We start from the raw sequence: 18,829 nt of genomic DNA, 5'->3' as shown, positions 1-18,829 counted from the left end.
TACTTCCTCTTTTCACCTTGGAAACCTGCGCGCGTTTGCCCGGGAGGGAGCACGTGGCCAGCTCTCCAGCATCTGCTGCGGTGGGAAGGTGTGACCTCAGATTTTCCCCTCGCACTCATTTTACAGAGTTGTTGGAGATAAACTACTGCGTGGCTGTCCTCCAAAGAGGCCACCAAACCTCCAAGCACACGCGCTCACACAATAAACACCTCTTCACACCATTATCCATGAGATTACGGTGTTTTCTGTGACACCTGCTACATTTTTGGGCGTGCGCAGCTTGGACCCTGCCAGTGACTGGGGGTTTGTGTCTGACTGCTGAGAGGAATTTGGAAAATAAATAACTCCTGCTGGTGGTTTCCATTGGAAAAATCACGTCTCAAGGACAGGTAAGGCATGTTCTTGTTGTGTTTAGACCATCTGTTTGTTTTCCTTTACGTGTTTTTGGTTGGGAATAAAACTGTTGTTTTTGAACAAAATAAATGTGAAATTGTCAAATTCGCTGGTTTAATTCAAGCTCGCAGAGATTTTAAAGCATGTGGGACAACTTCACCTAACTTCACTTTCTTTTTTGAGCCATTTTTGTTTCTAAGCATCTGGTGTCAGTGTGATTTTATTGTATTTTTGTAAGTAATTTCACCTCACTTTCACACAGGTGTTCTAGTGTGTAATCACAAGTATAGTTCATGATATTAAACACGACCCAGCTAGAAAGGGTTGCAAAACTTTTATTGTTGTTGTTTTATCAGCTATCAAAATAAAGCAAAACCTTTTATGTGTTGTTTGTGTCACTTAAAGCAAACTTAATGTTTTGTTTGAAATGTGTGTTTGCGCTATTTCTCTTGTAAATAAACAACACTTGGTCGTGATGTTCATATATTTATAAGTGTGGTCAAGTGTACAGATACTTTCTTTTTCTTTTTACCGTAATTTTATTGGCTTGAAATTTTTATTGACTGAATTTCTGCCATTATTAAACAAGCTAGTAAAACTGAAGTTATTGGGTGCAAGTAGTTTTTTGGAATAATGCCAGATATGTACTACAAAGGTGGCACAGAAATACTTCTGAAGTTTCATTTAGGTGTCTTTACACTGACTGTTTGATGGTGCTAAAAGGTGGCATAAATGCATTTACACAGCAATTGCACCTTTATACAGTAGTTTGATACTAGGGACTGAGGTGGGTCAGAGCAGGCGCAATTTAGCCTGGCTTTTATGCACCATTGCAGACTTTGAGAAAGTGCAGAGCAGCCTTAACTTGACTGTAAAGATGCTTCATGTTTTCTTATTATTATGCCAAATTTACACTGCAAAGGTGGCACAGAAGTGCTTCTGAAGTGCCATGTACAGTAGGTGTCTTTACACAGACTGTTTAATGCTGTTCAAATTTACACTGCATTGGTGGCACATAGAAACGTCTGAAGTGGCATTTAGGTATGTTTACACAAACTGTTTAATGCGGCTCAGAAGTGGCATAAATGCATTTACGTAGCATTGATAACCATACACTTTGATACTAGGGCTGAGGTGGGTTAGAGAAGGCATAATTTATTCTGGCTTTTATGCAGCATTACGTCTTTACACAGAATTTTGAGCAGGCACAGGGCATCCTTAACTTGGCTGCGTGAAGCTGCTTTATGTTTTCTTATATTATACCAAATTTACACTTCAATGGTGGCACAGAAGCACTCCTGTAGTGGCATTTAGGTGTCTTCACTCAGACATTAATGCTGCTCGGAGGTGGTTTGAATGCATTTATGCAGCAATTACAACTGTATACTTTCATACTAGGGGCTGAGGTGGGCCTGAGCAGCCATAATAAATTTAGTCTGGCTTTGCCCCACTGAATTTTAAGCCAGTGTCCTGACATTTCATACCCGTCAGATTGTCCTACCAGGGCTTAATGTGCATGTGCACTTCAATATTGCATCAATTTTCTCATGCTGAACAACACATAATTACTGTATTTGCATTACTGTAAGGGTAGGTTTATGGTTGGGGTATGTGTTAATAAAGCATATTCTGATGGGTAGCATTTTTTGTTGTCGCATTGTGCTACCTACTGTTTCAATGGGAGGTAGCAACATCTGACAGAGTAGCACAAATCATCACAGAGCAGCTTTAACTTAAAGTTATGTAAAGATTCATTTATAATTATTTACTGGGTGCTTCAGACATTTTTCATAAAGATGCAGTCTTTGCATCTGGCGTGCTCCCATGCAGCTTAATTGCATGGCCATCAGTGAACATACTTATTCCACAAGAAATTTTACAATGTTGTCATCACTTAATATTCTATTCTAAACGATTTAGTGACCTAGCGAATGAGATTACTGTGATTTTTAAAGACCAGGTAAATAGTAAAGCCTTTAGCCACTAGCACCTATGTTGTTTCTTTATTCAATCACTTTAGTAAGTGGAGGAGCAGGATGTTTTGGATTGTGCTCAGGTCATGTGACCTGATCCATTGCGAGAGAGGCAGCAAACCTGATCTGAGATCAGTGTAATCAGGAGTTTCCTCCTCCTCCATCGCCTTATTTCCTCTACTCTCACTTTCTCATGGTGAGAGACTGCCAGAGTAACGCCACTTTATCTGTTCTCTTGTAAGGTAAACAGTCTTTCTTTTATGCCTGCGCCTGTTTGCTAACTGATTTTAAGTGGATTAGACTTGAATGGTTGCCAGAATGTTGACGTCTTAAAAAGGTGCCTTGCCTGAAGTCAGAGACCTGTAGTTAATGTAATAAAGACTGTGCCTATCCTTTTTCTGTGCCATTTAAAGCAAGCAAGAGGACATGGGTGTTTTCTTTGAGGGAATGGATTGCTGGTTTTGTCATATTGTATCCCAGGTTAAAAACAGTAGTTAGATGAGTAAGTATTTTCTCTGAATGAATTCCCTACTGGTTATCAGTGAGGGTTTTCTAGAAATAAAGTGATTGGCTTGAGAGGAAATGCTATACTGTGAAGTCTGCTAGTGTAACTAAGTAGTTTGCTGGAGCTGTCGTCATCTGTGCCTGTGCAACAGAGCCAAATAAAGAGCAGGAGTTCTCATGGAAATGTAAATAGACACGGCCTCGCTTAGGCGTAAATGTGTAGATTGTGTCTGTGTTACAGAGAGAGTGAAAGAGAAGTGAGCAAGTGCTTTAACTGACTTAAACCTGTGCACAAAACGGTATATGTGTTTGATGTATATAAATACAGAAAGTTTATCATGCATTGAATGTCATGAATGTTTCAACAGTAAATATCTTAGCAGCATCTGTTTGCTTTACCACAACATAATTTTTTTTTTTTTAAATGACATGACGTCCCCATCGTTACTACTACTACTACTATCATAATTATAATAATTCTACATAATAATGTTATGATATGTAAATACAGACAGACACGTACACACACACACACACAATAACAACAATAATAATAAATATCTATTATATCATTTGAAAACATGATTTATATACATTAATTCAATAATATTCTTACAAATACAAGGTATTTGTAATTAAGTTTCTTACTCTAAAAATAGTGAGGTTTCCCAAATATACAGTATATTTACACTTACATTTATATAAATAAGCATTTATTATTATATTATTATTATTGATATATACATTTCTAATCATTGTAATGTAGAATTTATAAGTTATTTCAATAATATTCTTAAAAAAATTTGAATGTGACTGTGTTTCTCCAGTATATATATCATCACCTCATGTCCTCCAAAATTAATACCTATTATAGTGTTTGTCACACACACACACACACACACACACAAAAAAAAAAAACAACACACACAATATATATATATTATTATTTGATTATATATATTATCACAACCCCTTATATATATATATATACTGTGTGTGTATATATATATGTACAGTATATGTATACATGTCGTGTGTGTATGTGTACTGTACACATATATTATTTGATAAACATGTTATTTTTGGGATTGTTTCTGTTACACAACCCCTTTCATTTAACTTGGATGTAACTCATCAATTATTAATTAAATAGGATCCATGCAGTACCAGAACATAGGAACGGATATACAGTCCAATTCAATTTAAGAAAATGTATTATGTTCATCATTAAGTATTGTGTTTAGACTGCACAATATCTCTTCGTGTTTGGTCTCTGAAACTGTCATTTGGCAGGTGTTGTGAGATGAATAATCCAGTAATCAGTTGAGCCGCGTCCTTCCACTTTTACATAATTGAATGTAAGGTTTATCACAACCAACAGCTAACACCTGTCAAAGCCAATGAGTGGCTGTGACGCTGAAGGTGAATGCTTATTTATATTAACGCTCAGAAACAATTACATTCTGAAGCCTATTATATATTGCTTCTGTTTTTTCATATTTTAATTCACCTGATTATTCTCATAATGATTTTAGACTTGTCCTTTTGATCTGTTACAGCTCCATAGTGAAATATGACAGAAACAATATTTGGCAGTGAGAATGAACACTGGGTCTGTCCCAGTGACAGACAACTAGCGCTTAGAGCAAAGTAAGTTTTTGTTTGTTTGTTTAAATCTGTTGCACAAATTGCATTTCAGCATGTCATTCTTCAAATCACTTAATGTAATGAGTGTGTTGGAAAAGACAGTCATAGTGATTGATTTCTGATGTATGATTTTTTTGTGTCTGTATTCCACTCAGGTTATGTACAGGCTGGTCCATCCACACATTTCGATCTGAGAGACAGAGGAAAGCTCAGACACTTGAGAAAAGAGAGCTGGATCTCATCATGAGTGTCATCCACCGCGCTGAGCAGCTCGAGATCCTTGAGCAACACCGGATTGGGTGAGACTTTATCCGCCTTTTTGCTGTTAAATGCTTGCACATTTATGCTTTTTAATACCTTTTTCTGCCTTGTCACCCAGTGTCCGGTCAGATAAACGCTTCAAATCTGATGTTTGATGTTATAAACAAGATTTCTACTTGATGTTTTAAAAAGTGTTTAAAATGCCACATGAAAAAATATGACTTTTGTTTGGGGGTCTTAGTGGCCCTCCAATATATATAAAACAACACTTTTTAAAAGTTTGTGGTCAGTTGTATTTTGCAGTGTTTTTGAAAGAATTCTGTATTTATTTGATACATAAAAATACAGTAAAAATTATAATATTGTGAAATATTTTAAGTTTATATATTTTATAATGTAATTTATTCTAGTGATGGCAAAGCTGAATTTTCAGCAGCCATCACTCCAGTCTTCAGAATTACGTGATCCATCAGAAATCATTCTAATATGCTGATTTGAAGTTCATGAAAAAATTCTCATCAACTTCGACCAATTTTGTGGTTGTACTGCTTAATATTTTATATGGAAATGAGATACTTTTTTCAGGATTCTTTTGTAGGAAGTTCAAAAGAGCAGCATTTATTTGAATCTTTGTAACATTATAAATATCTTTATAATAATTGATAATTTAAATTTACTTAAATACATATTTGCTGAATAAAAGGATGCTTTATTGCATACTTACTAAATGAAAGTGTTTATAAATAAAATGGGTAATAGGAGTTAACCATTATTGTTACCTGAGCTTTGGTTAGATCACATTATTGCCAAAAAATTAGATAAAATAAGGTAATTTATACATATAAAACACATTACAGCATACAACATCTCTGTTCTTAATAAAACCTAAACATAAAGATGTGTGTGTGTGTTTCAGGCGTCTAGTGGAGCGTCTGGAGAACATGAGGAGATCTGCTGTGGGAAACGGCCTGTCACAGTGTCTGCTGTGTGGAGAGGTGTTTGGTCTGCTGAGCTCTTCGTCCGTCCTCTGTTTGGACTGCTGCATGGTACAAACTGGTCAAAATCTTCTTAACATGATGTTCTCTACCCTTCACACTCACTGCTTTTTACAAGTATGCTTAGTCATGTCCATGTAGTAACAATATGTGGGCTCATGCAGTAATTCTAAGACACCACATAGTGGCAGCAAAGATCTGTACATTTAAGGACAGTCCAAAAGTCATATAGGCATTCTTTGCATCCAGAAAATATGCATACTGTGCACAATACATATGTATATACTATATACTTCAGTAAAAGAGTTCTGGAGAGAATGACTCACATTTTCCCTTATGGGTTTTGGAATGGTGGATTTAGATATGTGATTAATGTGTGGTTCACATTAGGGCAGATTGGGGTAAGATGAGCCATGTTATCTTTACATTATTTTGCTTAGTTATATAGGTTTTCCCTTATAATGCCTTAAACTGAAGTAATTGCAACTTTTGTGCCAGTGTTATCTCACTTATTCTTTTAAAAAGTAACACACCTTAAGATTTATGTGCATTTCAAATTAGAACTGGTAGATATAATGGTCATAACCATCTGAAACAATAAATAAATAACCAGGATTAATACTCCATTCTTTGCCTCCTTAAATCTACGCGATGGTGCATTGTTTCTACAGATTTTAGTTTTTGTTTTTATGGTCATACACTCATCTTGCCCCAAGGCTAATGTAAACAATTTTTATTGAGTTGTCACATCATAGCTTATAAGAATACCTGATAAACTTTAATGTCTCCTGTCCTGGTCTCCAACTTTTAAGAGAATAGGTTTGGTTGAACACATTCAAAAGATTGGGTTCAGTAAGATTTATTTATTTATTTATTTGTGTGTGTTTAGAAAGAAGTTAATACTTTTATTCAGCAAGGATTTATTAAATTGACAGTGAATGTTGTTAAAAAATACATTTAAATAAATTCTGTTATTTTGAGCTTTCTATTCATCAGATACTTTCTTGAGCAGCAAATCAGCATAGTAGAATGATTTCTGAAGGATCATGTGACACTAAAGTCTGGAGTAATGACTGCTGAAAAGTAAGCTTTGCCATTAAAACAATAAATTCCATTTTAAAATATTATTTAAAAAAATATATAATAATATTTCAAATTGTTACTATTTAAATTTGTTTTTGCTCAAATAAATGCAGCTTTGGTGAGAATAAAAGACTTATTTCAAAAATGTTGAAAAATCTTTCCAACCCCAAGCTTTTAAATGGTAGTATACAACATAAACAATATAACACTGCACACAATCAATCCTGGAATATGAATATTGATGTTTGAGTTAAGATGGTGTGTAATTTATTGTATGGGATACTAATTGAAAATCTCAATCTTCAAATAATGTGCTTCAGACCTTATGTGACCCAAAATACAACACTGCTATTCCACAAAAAAAAAAAAAAAAAAAAAAAAACATTTCTGAGGAAAACCCCAAATCATTGGCCTACAATTATTTTAGGTTTTAAGTAGTATGGTAGTATGCACAAATATACATCTCAAATATAATATATTGCCTAATGTAGCATGCCATTACAAATATTGATTTAACTTTGTCTTGTTCTCAGTGTGACCACAAGGGGGAAGTGTGTAACTGAAACACTGCTGTAGTGTTCTGATATTGCACATTGTGGCATAAGACAGATACTTTCCACTGAACCTCGGATTACAGTTAGTAGTTTATTTGGAGACAGACACACACTGTGACTTGACACAGGACTAAGAAGTGCTAAAGACTGAATGAGGTCCTTAACAGCAGGTCTGTGCCAGTGAGGACAGAGCATCTGTTCTAGAAACCCTGAGTTCACATCACTCCTGCTCTCTCATGAACTGTGATCATTCTCAACAGATGCTGTTTCTAGACATGCAGGGGAAGTTAATGAATTGATCATTATTATTATTATTGGATTGGTAATGCTTCTGTGTTCAGTCAATAAATAACCATCTGTGTTATAGACTGTGTTGATCATATACTGTACCATATGGAAACTGATAGTTGGTTATTGCCGAAATTACCAGATTTATAGAGAAAATGTACGGTATCAGGGCTGGAAATCTCTTGCTTAAGTCTTTGGAGTGGTTTTTAGCAAGTTGCTAGTCTGGTTTGGATGGTTGATATGCTGTTGAAGGGCTGACGTTTTATCATCCATCAACACAGTGGATCCGGACCAAGCACATGGTCTAAAGCGCACGGCGCAGGTGCACTCAGGGTGTGTCCGGATCCACTTTTGCTAGTTTAACGACGGGAAAACTGTTGGCGCCCGGGCGCATGGTCTAAACGGGTTGTCCCTATTCTCTTAATGAGTAATGGGTGTTTTTTGGGTGTAATGTGCAATAAACCAATCAGAGTCTCATCTCCCAGTTGCGCTCGCGCCATGGCGGGTTCGCTATTTACATTTTTAAAAATGTTTGTGTGCTGCTGCGCGTCCCTGTGTGTGTAATAGTCAAAGTGTACACGAGGTTGTGTACCCGCCTATAGTCTCACATTAATAACGCGCTCTTTAAATAACAAAGAAAGAATATTGCGCCAGACTTTAGACCAGGTTTGAGTTGGTCTATGGCACAGTCTTTTTTCAGTTCCTCAAAATAGCAATGCGCCAACAATGCTCCGGAACACACCTCTTTTTTAGACCAGCACACCCATGGGCGCCAAAATGGGCGCAAATCCATTTGCTCTTTAAACAACGCGGCGCAGGACAGGAAAATGAGAACTGTGCCGGGCTGAAACTAGCAAAAACACTTACGCCACATTGCACTGGGTGTATAAGGCCTTGAGTGTGACTAAAGATGCACAGTGTATAATAGGGCCCTAAGTGTGACTAAAGATGCACAGTATATCAGTACCATAGTAGTTTTTGTTGCTAACATTTTAGTTTAGGGAACAATTCTCACTATTAACAATAACTATGACTTTTGCCTCCATAAACTCCTAATTTACTGCTTATCAATAGTAAGGTGGTTATTAAGTTCAGTTATGGGGTTGGATTAATGGATCTAAAATATGGTCATGCAGAATAAGGCATTAATATGTGTTTTATAGTTGCTAAACAACAGCCAGTATGCTAGTATGCTAGTACGCTGCATGCTAATAAGGAACTTGTTAAAGGTGCTTTATGTAGGATTGACGCTGAATGGTTGATTTAGGTATTGCAGTCCAAATTCAAAATATTGGAGAGGGTTTTTTTTCACCAGGCCCTTCCTCCTCAGACTTAATGCACACACAGGTTGCCAGATTGACGACACAAACAGGAATGAGCACACTTGATGATGAATGAAATGAAATACTCTGTGTTTTCCGCCAACTGGCAACCCGGGGTGCCAAAATACAATTGGGTAAACTGGCAGTGGGCGGGTTTTACAAACCAAAACAAAGATTGACATTCTGGCCCGGAATGCACATTTTCAAAGGAGAATAACTGACTGTAGCATTGTTTTTCAGATAAACAAGTATGTTAACTTAGCATGTTTCTTAAATATCTGCAAACATATTATGGTATTTTTATGCTTTAGTAAAAATCTTAACATATAGCACCTTTAATAATAAGAATTGGTTACCAAAATTAAAGTTTTACCATTTTTTATGTTTGTATTGATTGATATTGATTATTTAGTTGTGCATGCTCATTTTCTCTTTTGTTACATTTAATATTACCTTTGCGGTCATCTAATGTCTATTTAAAGTAAATCTTAAAAAAAAAAAATTAATAATATAAATTATATTTAAACAAACACATAATAATAATCTCAAAATGAATATAATTTCTCTTATATTTTACATTTCTAATGTAGTGATGTCTAAATTAATTTGTGACATTTTATAATGATTAATTTTCGTTTTTAGTGTTTGAACTTATTTTAACAAAATTGTATCGGATTTTATTCTCAAACATTGCAATGGTTATCTCCCATAATTATCAGTGTTAGCTTCTTAAGAGTAGCTGTTTCTCCTATTTCACTACTACTTTCAATTACTATTGTTTAGACGAGAAAAAAATAAAGTACTGTTCTAAACTCGTGCCATTGACAGAAGGCCGCCTCCAAGCTTTCTGATTGGCTAAGACATGCATGCTGCAATCAGATTCATTTTTTTCCATTTAGAGAGCCTGGAGCTGTCACAGAGTGAAGTGTGTTTTCTCAAGACACCCATTTTAGTGATATCTGTCAAGCGGAAGGGACATTTTATGCGTGGTATTAAACCGCTTACAGCAGCTTTAAAGGTGGCTCTCACTCACTGAGGAATCTTTAGAAGTATTTAACGGAAATTGAAGAGATTTCTTTGTGCCCTCTCGCTCACATTCTCTCTGTTCTTCTCTCGCTCACTCCATCTCAAAGCAATTTAAGTATATGGAAGGTCTGCTAAAACTAAATTACTGGCACTTCAGTCTAGTGTTTGTCTTCTATTACATAAAGCCTGATTAAAGGTTCTTTCTCTTTTCTTATTACAACAGCGTATCGCAGCCCTCACCTTCAAATTGAGTCTTAAAAACCAAGCCGTCAGAGTCCACACTAATATCTCTGGCTGTAATTTAATTTATTTTAATGTGGAGTGGACATATTTCTGCTTCAGCATATTAAAAAATGGCATTGCCAGTTATCTTGCAGGTAAATTTGCAGGTAAATCAAATCAAACGTAATCATAAAAAAAAAAAACTGTGGTGCACGAATTGTGGTACACTTTCTCTGTATGTTGTCTTGAGCACAAAAAAAATCACCTTTCACTGAATGAAAGATTGTTAAATCTAAAACACAATCATAGCAGGATATCACAGTATAACATTTATTTTCCTAACGTTTTTCTTAAAACAAGCGCACACACATTTAAATATACTTTCCCTACACACTTAAAATAAAAGAAAAATAAACTATTTGCCAATATAAGAAAAATAAAACACATTTCGCTTATATCTTAATGCATGTTACAGTAGTTATCAGGTTGTGTGTTTGTTTGACATGTTCTAATGGTATGCGTGTTTGTGTTGCAGAAGGTGTGCACTAAGTGTGGAATCGAGACTGCAGGCAGTCAAAAAAGGGCTCAGTGGCTTTGCAAGATCTGTAGTGAACAGAGAGAGGTACAGTACCACGCATGATTTAACTTCAAAATAAACAACCCCATTTGTGCTTTTGAATTAGTTTTTGTTCAGATGTGAGAGCTCAGGGGTGGAATACTAATAATAGAATAAGAAATCTAGTTCCAGAGGATCTCATTTTTATACTGATAACCAACACTGTCTCAGACAGACTGCCTACAGTCTGCCCACATTCTATTCACTGACCATCTGATGCATATTGCAAACAAAACTGAAAATCTCAAAGTCCAATCAGACTTCCTGGCTGCACTTCCACTTGGGACTCCAGGTGCACTGGTTTTAATCAGTCCGCCAGGAAACTATATATATATTTTTTTATAAATGTATTACATTTTTTTGTTTAAAATGTACTGGGTTGATATAATGAGAGGGTATGAGGAAGAACTAATCACTGGAAATGGCAAACTTTGCCAGGTTTGTGACATCAAATCCACTGACATCTTAATCATATGGTTTCTTACTCTCCAAGCAAGCAGTTATTTTCCAGAATAACCTGAAGTTATACATTTTGCATCAGTTCTGTTTCATTATTTTCATACTATTTTTATCAGCTTACGTTCCTACATCATGACTACTTACAACAGCAGAACAAAAGAAGTGAAAATGATGGTTGACAAAGGGTATGACACCAAAAATGAGATAAGTAATGAGATAAGTAATGAGTAGTCACAGTAAGGTGAATCAGGCCATATTGTTTGTGGTCGGACTGATGATGTACTGTTGGACATTAATACGAAAATCTAATCTCTTTTCAGAAGGCTAGTGTGTATGTATGTGAGAGCGAGAGAGAGAAAGAGAGAGAGAGAGTGTGTGTATCTAAGGTTTAGGGTCATCATGAAAGAAGGAGATGACAGGGGAATCATTTAGCCTTCTAATCTCAGACAGTTCAAAACCACAGGCAGACTGTAATGCAGCCTGAAACATTTAGTTTGATTATGTTGAGTATTTTAAAAATCCATAAATGCAAATAGCTGATTCAAGTTCAAATTGTTCTCTAAATATAGAACTACAATTCAGTTGTATTGTTGTTATCAGTGTCGGAGGCTTTAAAAGAAGTCATAAACTGGCTTTTTTATTATTTTATACTGTAGTCTGAGGTCCACTTATGACATTTGCATGGTTTTTACATTGAAAAATATCAAAATCTATAAGTAATAGGCTATTTTCTACCCTGGTTTTGAGGCTGACTAGAGAAACGTTCGGTTTTTATGGGTGTGCCGCATTGAAGACTTGGAAGTAAACACCCACTGCTATGATTGGATAATAGTTTTGCGTAGTAAACTAACTTTCTGTGAGTCTGTTTGACAAGCTACGTCCTTCATAGTTGGAGCCTTAGACACTTAAACATAATCAGGACAAATCAAGTGATCTTAACAAAGAAATAGTGACATGTAGTATAAATATTTTTTACTTGCATAAGTGTGCTGCGCCATTCCTGTCGGATCCAATATAGATGGCACACCACTGCTTTTTAATCTCAGTCTCTCTGCAAATCCAGCATCGACATGTGTCTTGTTTACAAAGGAATCCATGGTGAAATAAAAAAAAAAGGCTCAATGTTTTACTCAATGTTATTTTTTAACGTGAGCTAAAAAGTCATTAAAAATAAAGTTTGATCACACATTTAAGTGCAGCGACTGTGTTCTTCCACAAACAGGCACTACACAATATTTTGCAATTTTCAACAGAATGTTAATTGCTTGGTTGCTCATATCCGGTTTAGCGCAACTTATATTTTCGCTGGACCTGGTGTCAATAAAAGCTTTTATTTCATTAACGAGGACGTTTTTAATTCCGAAACTTGCAGGATATTCTTTTAGTACAATGAGCTTTTATAAAAGCTCAAGTAAAAGTTGTTTTCTCAATTCATGGCCCCTTTCAAAGAAAGTAGTGTGTGATGCTATACTGCAGTTTTCATAAATATTGAATATTCCATGAAGGTTTTCCTTCATATGGAACTATAAAAAAAATTGTGCTGGTCATTTTCAGTTCAACAAAACTGGAGTTTCTGATGTGCTGCTGTGAATAAAATGGACCCCATTTACAACCCAGAGCTGCAGAAGGTGATAGAGGCTCCATGAGCAGGACTACTGCTACTGGCAAACTGTCTTATCATGGGTTAGGCAGATAATAGAGGCTTGTTGTTAAAATGACTGTTTCTTACTGGATTTGGAGACAGTTTTGACATTTCTGTCACTGCTCATCCTGTTAGAATAGCACTGTAGGTTTGAAATTGAGACATTCCGTCGTTTCTTTTTTCTTTCTTTCTTTCTTTATTTTTTTGGGAGAAAATGACTTGTTCGTGTCACCTCAGGCCTTGCTTACATTTTCACAGTTTGGTCTTAGAAATTGACTGTACTGGAGATCATGTGACCCAACGACGGCGGTGCACACACAGTCCTTCGTGCTGCTCACTCTGTCAAATATTCTACAATCCTGAAAGTAGCTAGCTAGTAAGCTAGCACTTAAAGAGCAGCAAAGTACTTTGGATTTGGTTGTGGCCTCGACAGTAAGAGATGCGATAGACTCAGTACTGACCCCGGTATTGCGTGACCTACATATGGACATAGAAGTGACCAACAATTCTGTAAAAGAGCTAAAAGCTGATGTTGAAAATCTAGCCATTGCGGTGAAACAAACACGTGACCGGGTTGTTTCCGTTCAAGCAGCTGCACGTTAGGACAGGAGGGACAGTCACGAACCTGAGAAAGCAGCTACAACAACTTACCGATAAAGTGACTAACATAGAGGATAGAAGCAGGAGAAATAACCTGCGACTGCTGGGGTTGCCAGAGGGGGCGGAAGGCTCCGATGCAGCCGGCTTCCTCAGAGCTAATCTTTCCAAGTAGATTCCTGCACTGAAAGGATGCGATATTGAGATTGAGCGGGCTCATTGCATGTATGACGGAAGAAAAAGTAACTCAGAGCCGTCGCATACTCGTATCTTTCGTGTGCTGAGATGGCAAGACAGATCAGCGATCCTGAAGGGTGCACGGCAGGTATACCCAGTGAAATATACGCAGGATAATGTCACGCTGCTGTTTTTTCCTGACTTCAGTCCAGCCACGTCTGCCAGGAGAAGGAACCTCAACCCAGTCCTTATGAGGATGACAGCAGCCGTTTCTCATCTATCCAGCGATAATTAAACTACGGCACAACGGTGAGCAGATGATGTTCGACTCATCTCAGAAAGCAGAGGATTTTATCAGCTCAGTGCCACAGAAGAAGGCCTCTTAACTTCCCAGGAGAGGAGAATAACAAGGTGGACAATGGACACTTAAGTTTCTGCTGTGATCTTCAATCCTGCAAACTTGCCTAGTGACTGATAAGATTTGAAATCTTTTCTTGGAGCTAATGGAGAGAAGGTTTGATTACTAGTTCTTGACACTCTGGGCCTTTTGGAGACGTGTTTTGCGTTGGAGTGGATCAGTCACGTATCCAAATATTTTTCAGGTTTTTTTTTAGGCAGACCTATATTCTCGGTAATGTGCGGTCTGTTTTGGTTCTTTATTTCATTTGAATTTTAAAAGGATTGGGCACTTGGGTGGTTTGGCTTATAGAGTTACTTTAAGGAGATCTCATTCTTTGCAGGATTGGATTGCGCTATCTTCTGGTGGTGGGTACATTGTGGTAGAATTGTTGATCGCATTACAATGCCTTTCTCTGTCAAATCTGTTTGGAATCTGGAATTATCTGACCTTAATTTATCTGTCGACTTGGGAGAAAGTGTGGTCTAACCTCAGTTTAACCTCTAAAAACCTGGCTCATCGTCTTATATATTTCAAAGTTATTCATAGAGCATGTATAATAACTCCTTGTAAAAGATTCAAAATGAAACTACAACCAAATTACAATTGCAATTTCGTCAGCAGGTACTTTTCTTAATATGTTTGGGGAGTGTCCTATTCTGTTAATAATCTATGGACATGTGAACTTTGTTTTATTCTCATTACTACAAACTGATTATATGGTTAAGCCAAGTTTATGTCTCATTAATGTACAGCGGCACGAATTGATGGGGCCGAGCCGGGTGGTGTTGATGTTTGGCAGTGTTCTTTTTCTAAAGCACTGGATTATATAGAGGATGTCTGTTGTTGTTGTTTGTTGTATGTATAAAAATAAATAAAAATCTGATCACAAAAAAAAGAAATTGTGCACTAGTATTACTAGTAGTGTTACAACATAATTCAGGCAAAAATGGAAATTGTCTCAATTTAATCATCTAATGTCATCAAATCTATATGTTAAGGTCTTGTGAAGAATGTTTTAGCTGTTTTGTCCATACAACAGCAAAAAATAAACCAAACAAACATTAGCTATGTTTCCATCCAAAGTTGTGAATTTAATATATGGGCAAAATATTAATAATACATATTAAATAAAACAATTATTTCCACCCAGTGAGTCAAAAACCACAATGAATGACTCGTTTGGACTACAACGCTTATTTTTCAGGATTTGTGATATCAAATATCGACGAATGGGATGAGACCTGATTGAGCTGCAATAGAGAAGGCAGCGAGTGTTATCACTGTCAGAGACACGCTAGCTTTACCAAGGCAGACAAACTTAGAGTGGTTACAACCATCCGGGTTTAAATCGTGCTCAGATTGATTTGATTTTGACACAATATTTACACTGAAGCTTGCAGACGGCTATGGTAAGGGGCATGACATTTTCCAACCAGGCGCCGAGTGGAGCCAGTCACAACACACACTCGCCCAGCTTACCAATCACAGCACATTTTGTATTTCAGATGGCGGGCCTTAATTTGATACAGGAACTATTCGAGCCATTCATGCCAGACTGTGGAGAGAGGATAATGTAAAATATGTGAAAAATTATTTGTTTTCCAAACAACCTTGTATGAGAGCCTGTTCTAGTGCAACCCCAGAAAATCAAGACTTTGTAAAAGAGCATAATAGGACCCCTTTAAGAATTTGAACAAACCCATAATGTTTTTTTTAGACTTGGGACTGGGCCATTAGCAACACATAGGAATGACCCAGAACACCCTGGCAACCACATAGAAACATGAACAAATTGCTCAGAATACCTTAGTATCCGTGTAGTAACGCCCTTGAATCCAGGTTTGCATGCATGCCACGCACATTATCTTCATGTTATTTTCTACTGCAAATAAGAACAGATTTAGAAAGTTACTTTCCGTGTTTCATTTGTAAGAAAGCAAACGGATCCAGAGCTCCCCATGTATGTTTCCATTAGACTTTGAAAAGGTCAAGGAAAGATCCATTTAAAGAAGAAATTAAATGTTTGTTTGGGGTTTGATAGGATTTGTGTCTTTTCCAACTGTGCAGTCACATAGTCTATAGTTTCATCCAATATAAAGCCTGTAGTCTGTAAATACAAGCTTCATTTATTTTTTTAATACTATGACAGTTCATGGTGACTATGGAGAAATAAAATTATGTCATCATTAACTCATCCTCATGTCGTTCCAAACCTGTGTGACTTCATTTCTTCTGTAAAACACAAATTATATTTAGAAAAATGTTTCAAATGTCAATGGGCTCCAATGGGGAAATGTCTTATTGTTTTATTTTTTTATTTTTTTTTATTTTTTGTCCATACAAAGGAGGTCAGTGGCCACAAAAACTGTATGCTTACCAATATTTTTGAGTTCCGCAGAAAAAGAAAGTCATACAAGTTTGAAATGACTTGATGGGGAGTAGATGATGACATGCACCTCATACATGGTGATGTGCTTCTTGTCCTCATTAACCATGTCACAGAAATAACACATTGCCCTCCAGTGCAGAGCTCAGTGACCCCATCTCCTGTCACAGCCCCCTTAAACACACTAACCTTCAGCGCTAATCACAGCGCAATTAGCCACAGATGAGTTTTGTCAGATGCTCCTTCATCACCCATCTGTATTTAAAGCCCAGCAGGTAATATTGAGCAGTGAGATCAGTGAACGGCAGATAAGATAGATGGATAAAGAGTTGGACAGTGAAAGTCTTTGTTAGATCACTTATTAGCCTCAGGGTTTCACTTTGATTCATGGTGTCCCAAAAAGTCTTCTGTTGCAAATTACAGATAGAGGAAAGTTTCAGAATGTTTGTCGGGAGTGTAGTGGCATTGGCAGTAGGGCTGTGCCATATGTCTAGACATTTTGTCACACCTTTACTTAGTGATTATTTTGCCTTATGTCTGTTCTAGAGACATGTTACAACTTTTTGATAAAGCTCTAGTTGGTTTTCTTGTGGAAATATTTTTCAAATTCACACTGAATGCATTTATGACTGTAAAGCATGTCTGTGTGTGTTTTTTTAATGATTAAAATCGAAATCGCAAAATTGATCAAATAATTTTTTTTTTTTGTCCATGTCGCACAGCCCTAATTGGCAGGTTCCTGATTCGAGTTGAATATGCACTTCGTTCAAAAAGTTTGGGGTCGATAAGATTTATATATTTACTTATTTTAAGGTTTTGAAAGAAGTTTTTAAAGAAGATGTTATGCTTACCAAGGCTTATTTGATTAAAAATACAGTAAAACAGTAGCATTGTGAAATATTGTTACAATTTACAATCTATTTGAATATATTTTAAAATGTAAATTATTCCTGTGATGGCAAAGATGAATTTTCAGCAGCCATTACTCCAGTCTTCAGTGTCACATGATCCTTCAGAAATCATTCTAATGGGCTGATCTGAAACCGTTGTTTTTATCAATGGTAAATCATTTTAAGATTCTTTGATAAATAAGAAGTTCTAAAGAACTGAATCTATTTGAAGTAGAATTTTTTGTAACATTGTAAACATTTTTCCTGTTAATTTTGATAAATTTAATGCCAAAGTATTTAATGCCAAATATTAATTCCTTAAAAACAGAACATTTTGTGTAAATAAAGACTTTTTGGTAGGGATGCACAATATACTGGTACTATTAGTTTTTCATACTGTACACTTATGATATTGATAAATGATTTATGTTAGTTTTAGACATCTTTTGACCATAGTATGAAAATATTGGTGTTGGCAATAATTTGAATATCGGCATAGTTCTACATTTTATTGATTGATTAATTGATTTGTCTGTCTGCTCACAAAGAATAAAGTTTACAGATACATTGTTGCTATTGGCAAATTTTGATTTGTGTACAGTCCAGTTATCATGGTGTCATACACGTTAAAGAGGTAGTTCACCCAAAAATTTTAATTACCCCATGATTTACCCACCCTCAAGCCATCCTAGGTGTATATGACTTTCGTCTTTCAGGTGAATATAATAAGAGTTGTATTAATAAATGTCCTGGCTCTTCCCAGCTTCATAATGGCAAAGAATGGTGGTTGAGATTTTGATGCCCAAAAAAGTGTCCATCCATCATAAGAAGTACTATTGCATACTGTCATATGCGCTTTCATGAGAGAGGTCCTGCGGATGACGTAGGTGTAGTGTAAGCTCCCGTGAGAATATGTTAGTCTTTTTGTTTCTCTTGGCTTATATCGAAATCCTCCATCAATTTTCTTTACAAATCCTCATTTTGTACATCTAATTCGTGACTGGGGTTTTGTTTTGCTCTCTCCTGTGCACTTCTGCGTTTGTCACTTTGTCACTGGAGCTTAGGCTATGCCTACGTCATACTGGAACGCCACTTTCTCGTGAATGCATCTACAGCAGTTGGTTGTACTCCACTACAACAGTTAGTGGAGATTACAGTTTATAAAGCTTTAAATACGGATATTTGTCTTGTGCTAGGATAACTCCACAAGGGTAAAATCAGACCATTCTGTTTTTACTTCAAATGCATTTTCTGTAGAAGGTGAAAAAAATTAAATAAAAACAGGTTAAAAAAAAATCCAAGCTAGGAAAGACCACAGGCAATTTTCAATTTCACAAAGAAATGTGAAGTATTTTGTCCAAGAAATAATAAAATGACTCTTTTTGCATTTAGAA

General features: G+C 36.3%; 1 protein-coding gene across 1 annotated transcript in view; it reads left to right on the top strand.

The window, feature by feature from the left end:
- LOC109071206 (rab effector Noc2-like) overlaps positions 1-18,829 on the top strand; it is a gene marked incomplete at its 3' end in the record, with an annotated part of 44,546 nt that continues 25,717 nt past the window's right edge. Inside the window, exons 1-5 of the mRNA XM_042757418.1 lie at positions 1-389; positions 4,430-4,520; positions 4,673-4,816; positions 5,695-5,824; positions 10,804-10,890. Of these exons, the coding sequence (XP_042613352.1) occupies positions 4,444-4,520; positions 4,673-4,816; positions 5,695-5,824; positions 10,804-10,890 (438 nt within the window). The remainder of the gene's footprint in view (positions 390-4,429; positions 4,521-4,672; positions 4,817-5,694; positions 5,825-10,803; positions 10,891-18,829) is intronic.

This window comes from Cyprinus carpio, chromosome A5 (assembly GCF_018340385.1).
Source record: "Cyprinus carpio isolate SPL01 chromosome A5, ASM1834038v1, whole genome shotgun sequence".
NCBI classification, from domain to species: domain Eukaryota; kingdom Metazoa; phylum Chordata; class Actinopteri; order Cypriniformes; family Cyprinidae; genus Cyprinus; species Cyprinus carpio.
Note: the sequence above shows the minus strand (reverse complement) of the source record. Positions and strands in the feature narration are given on the sequence as shown.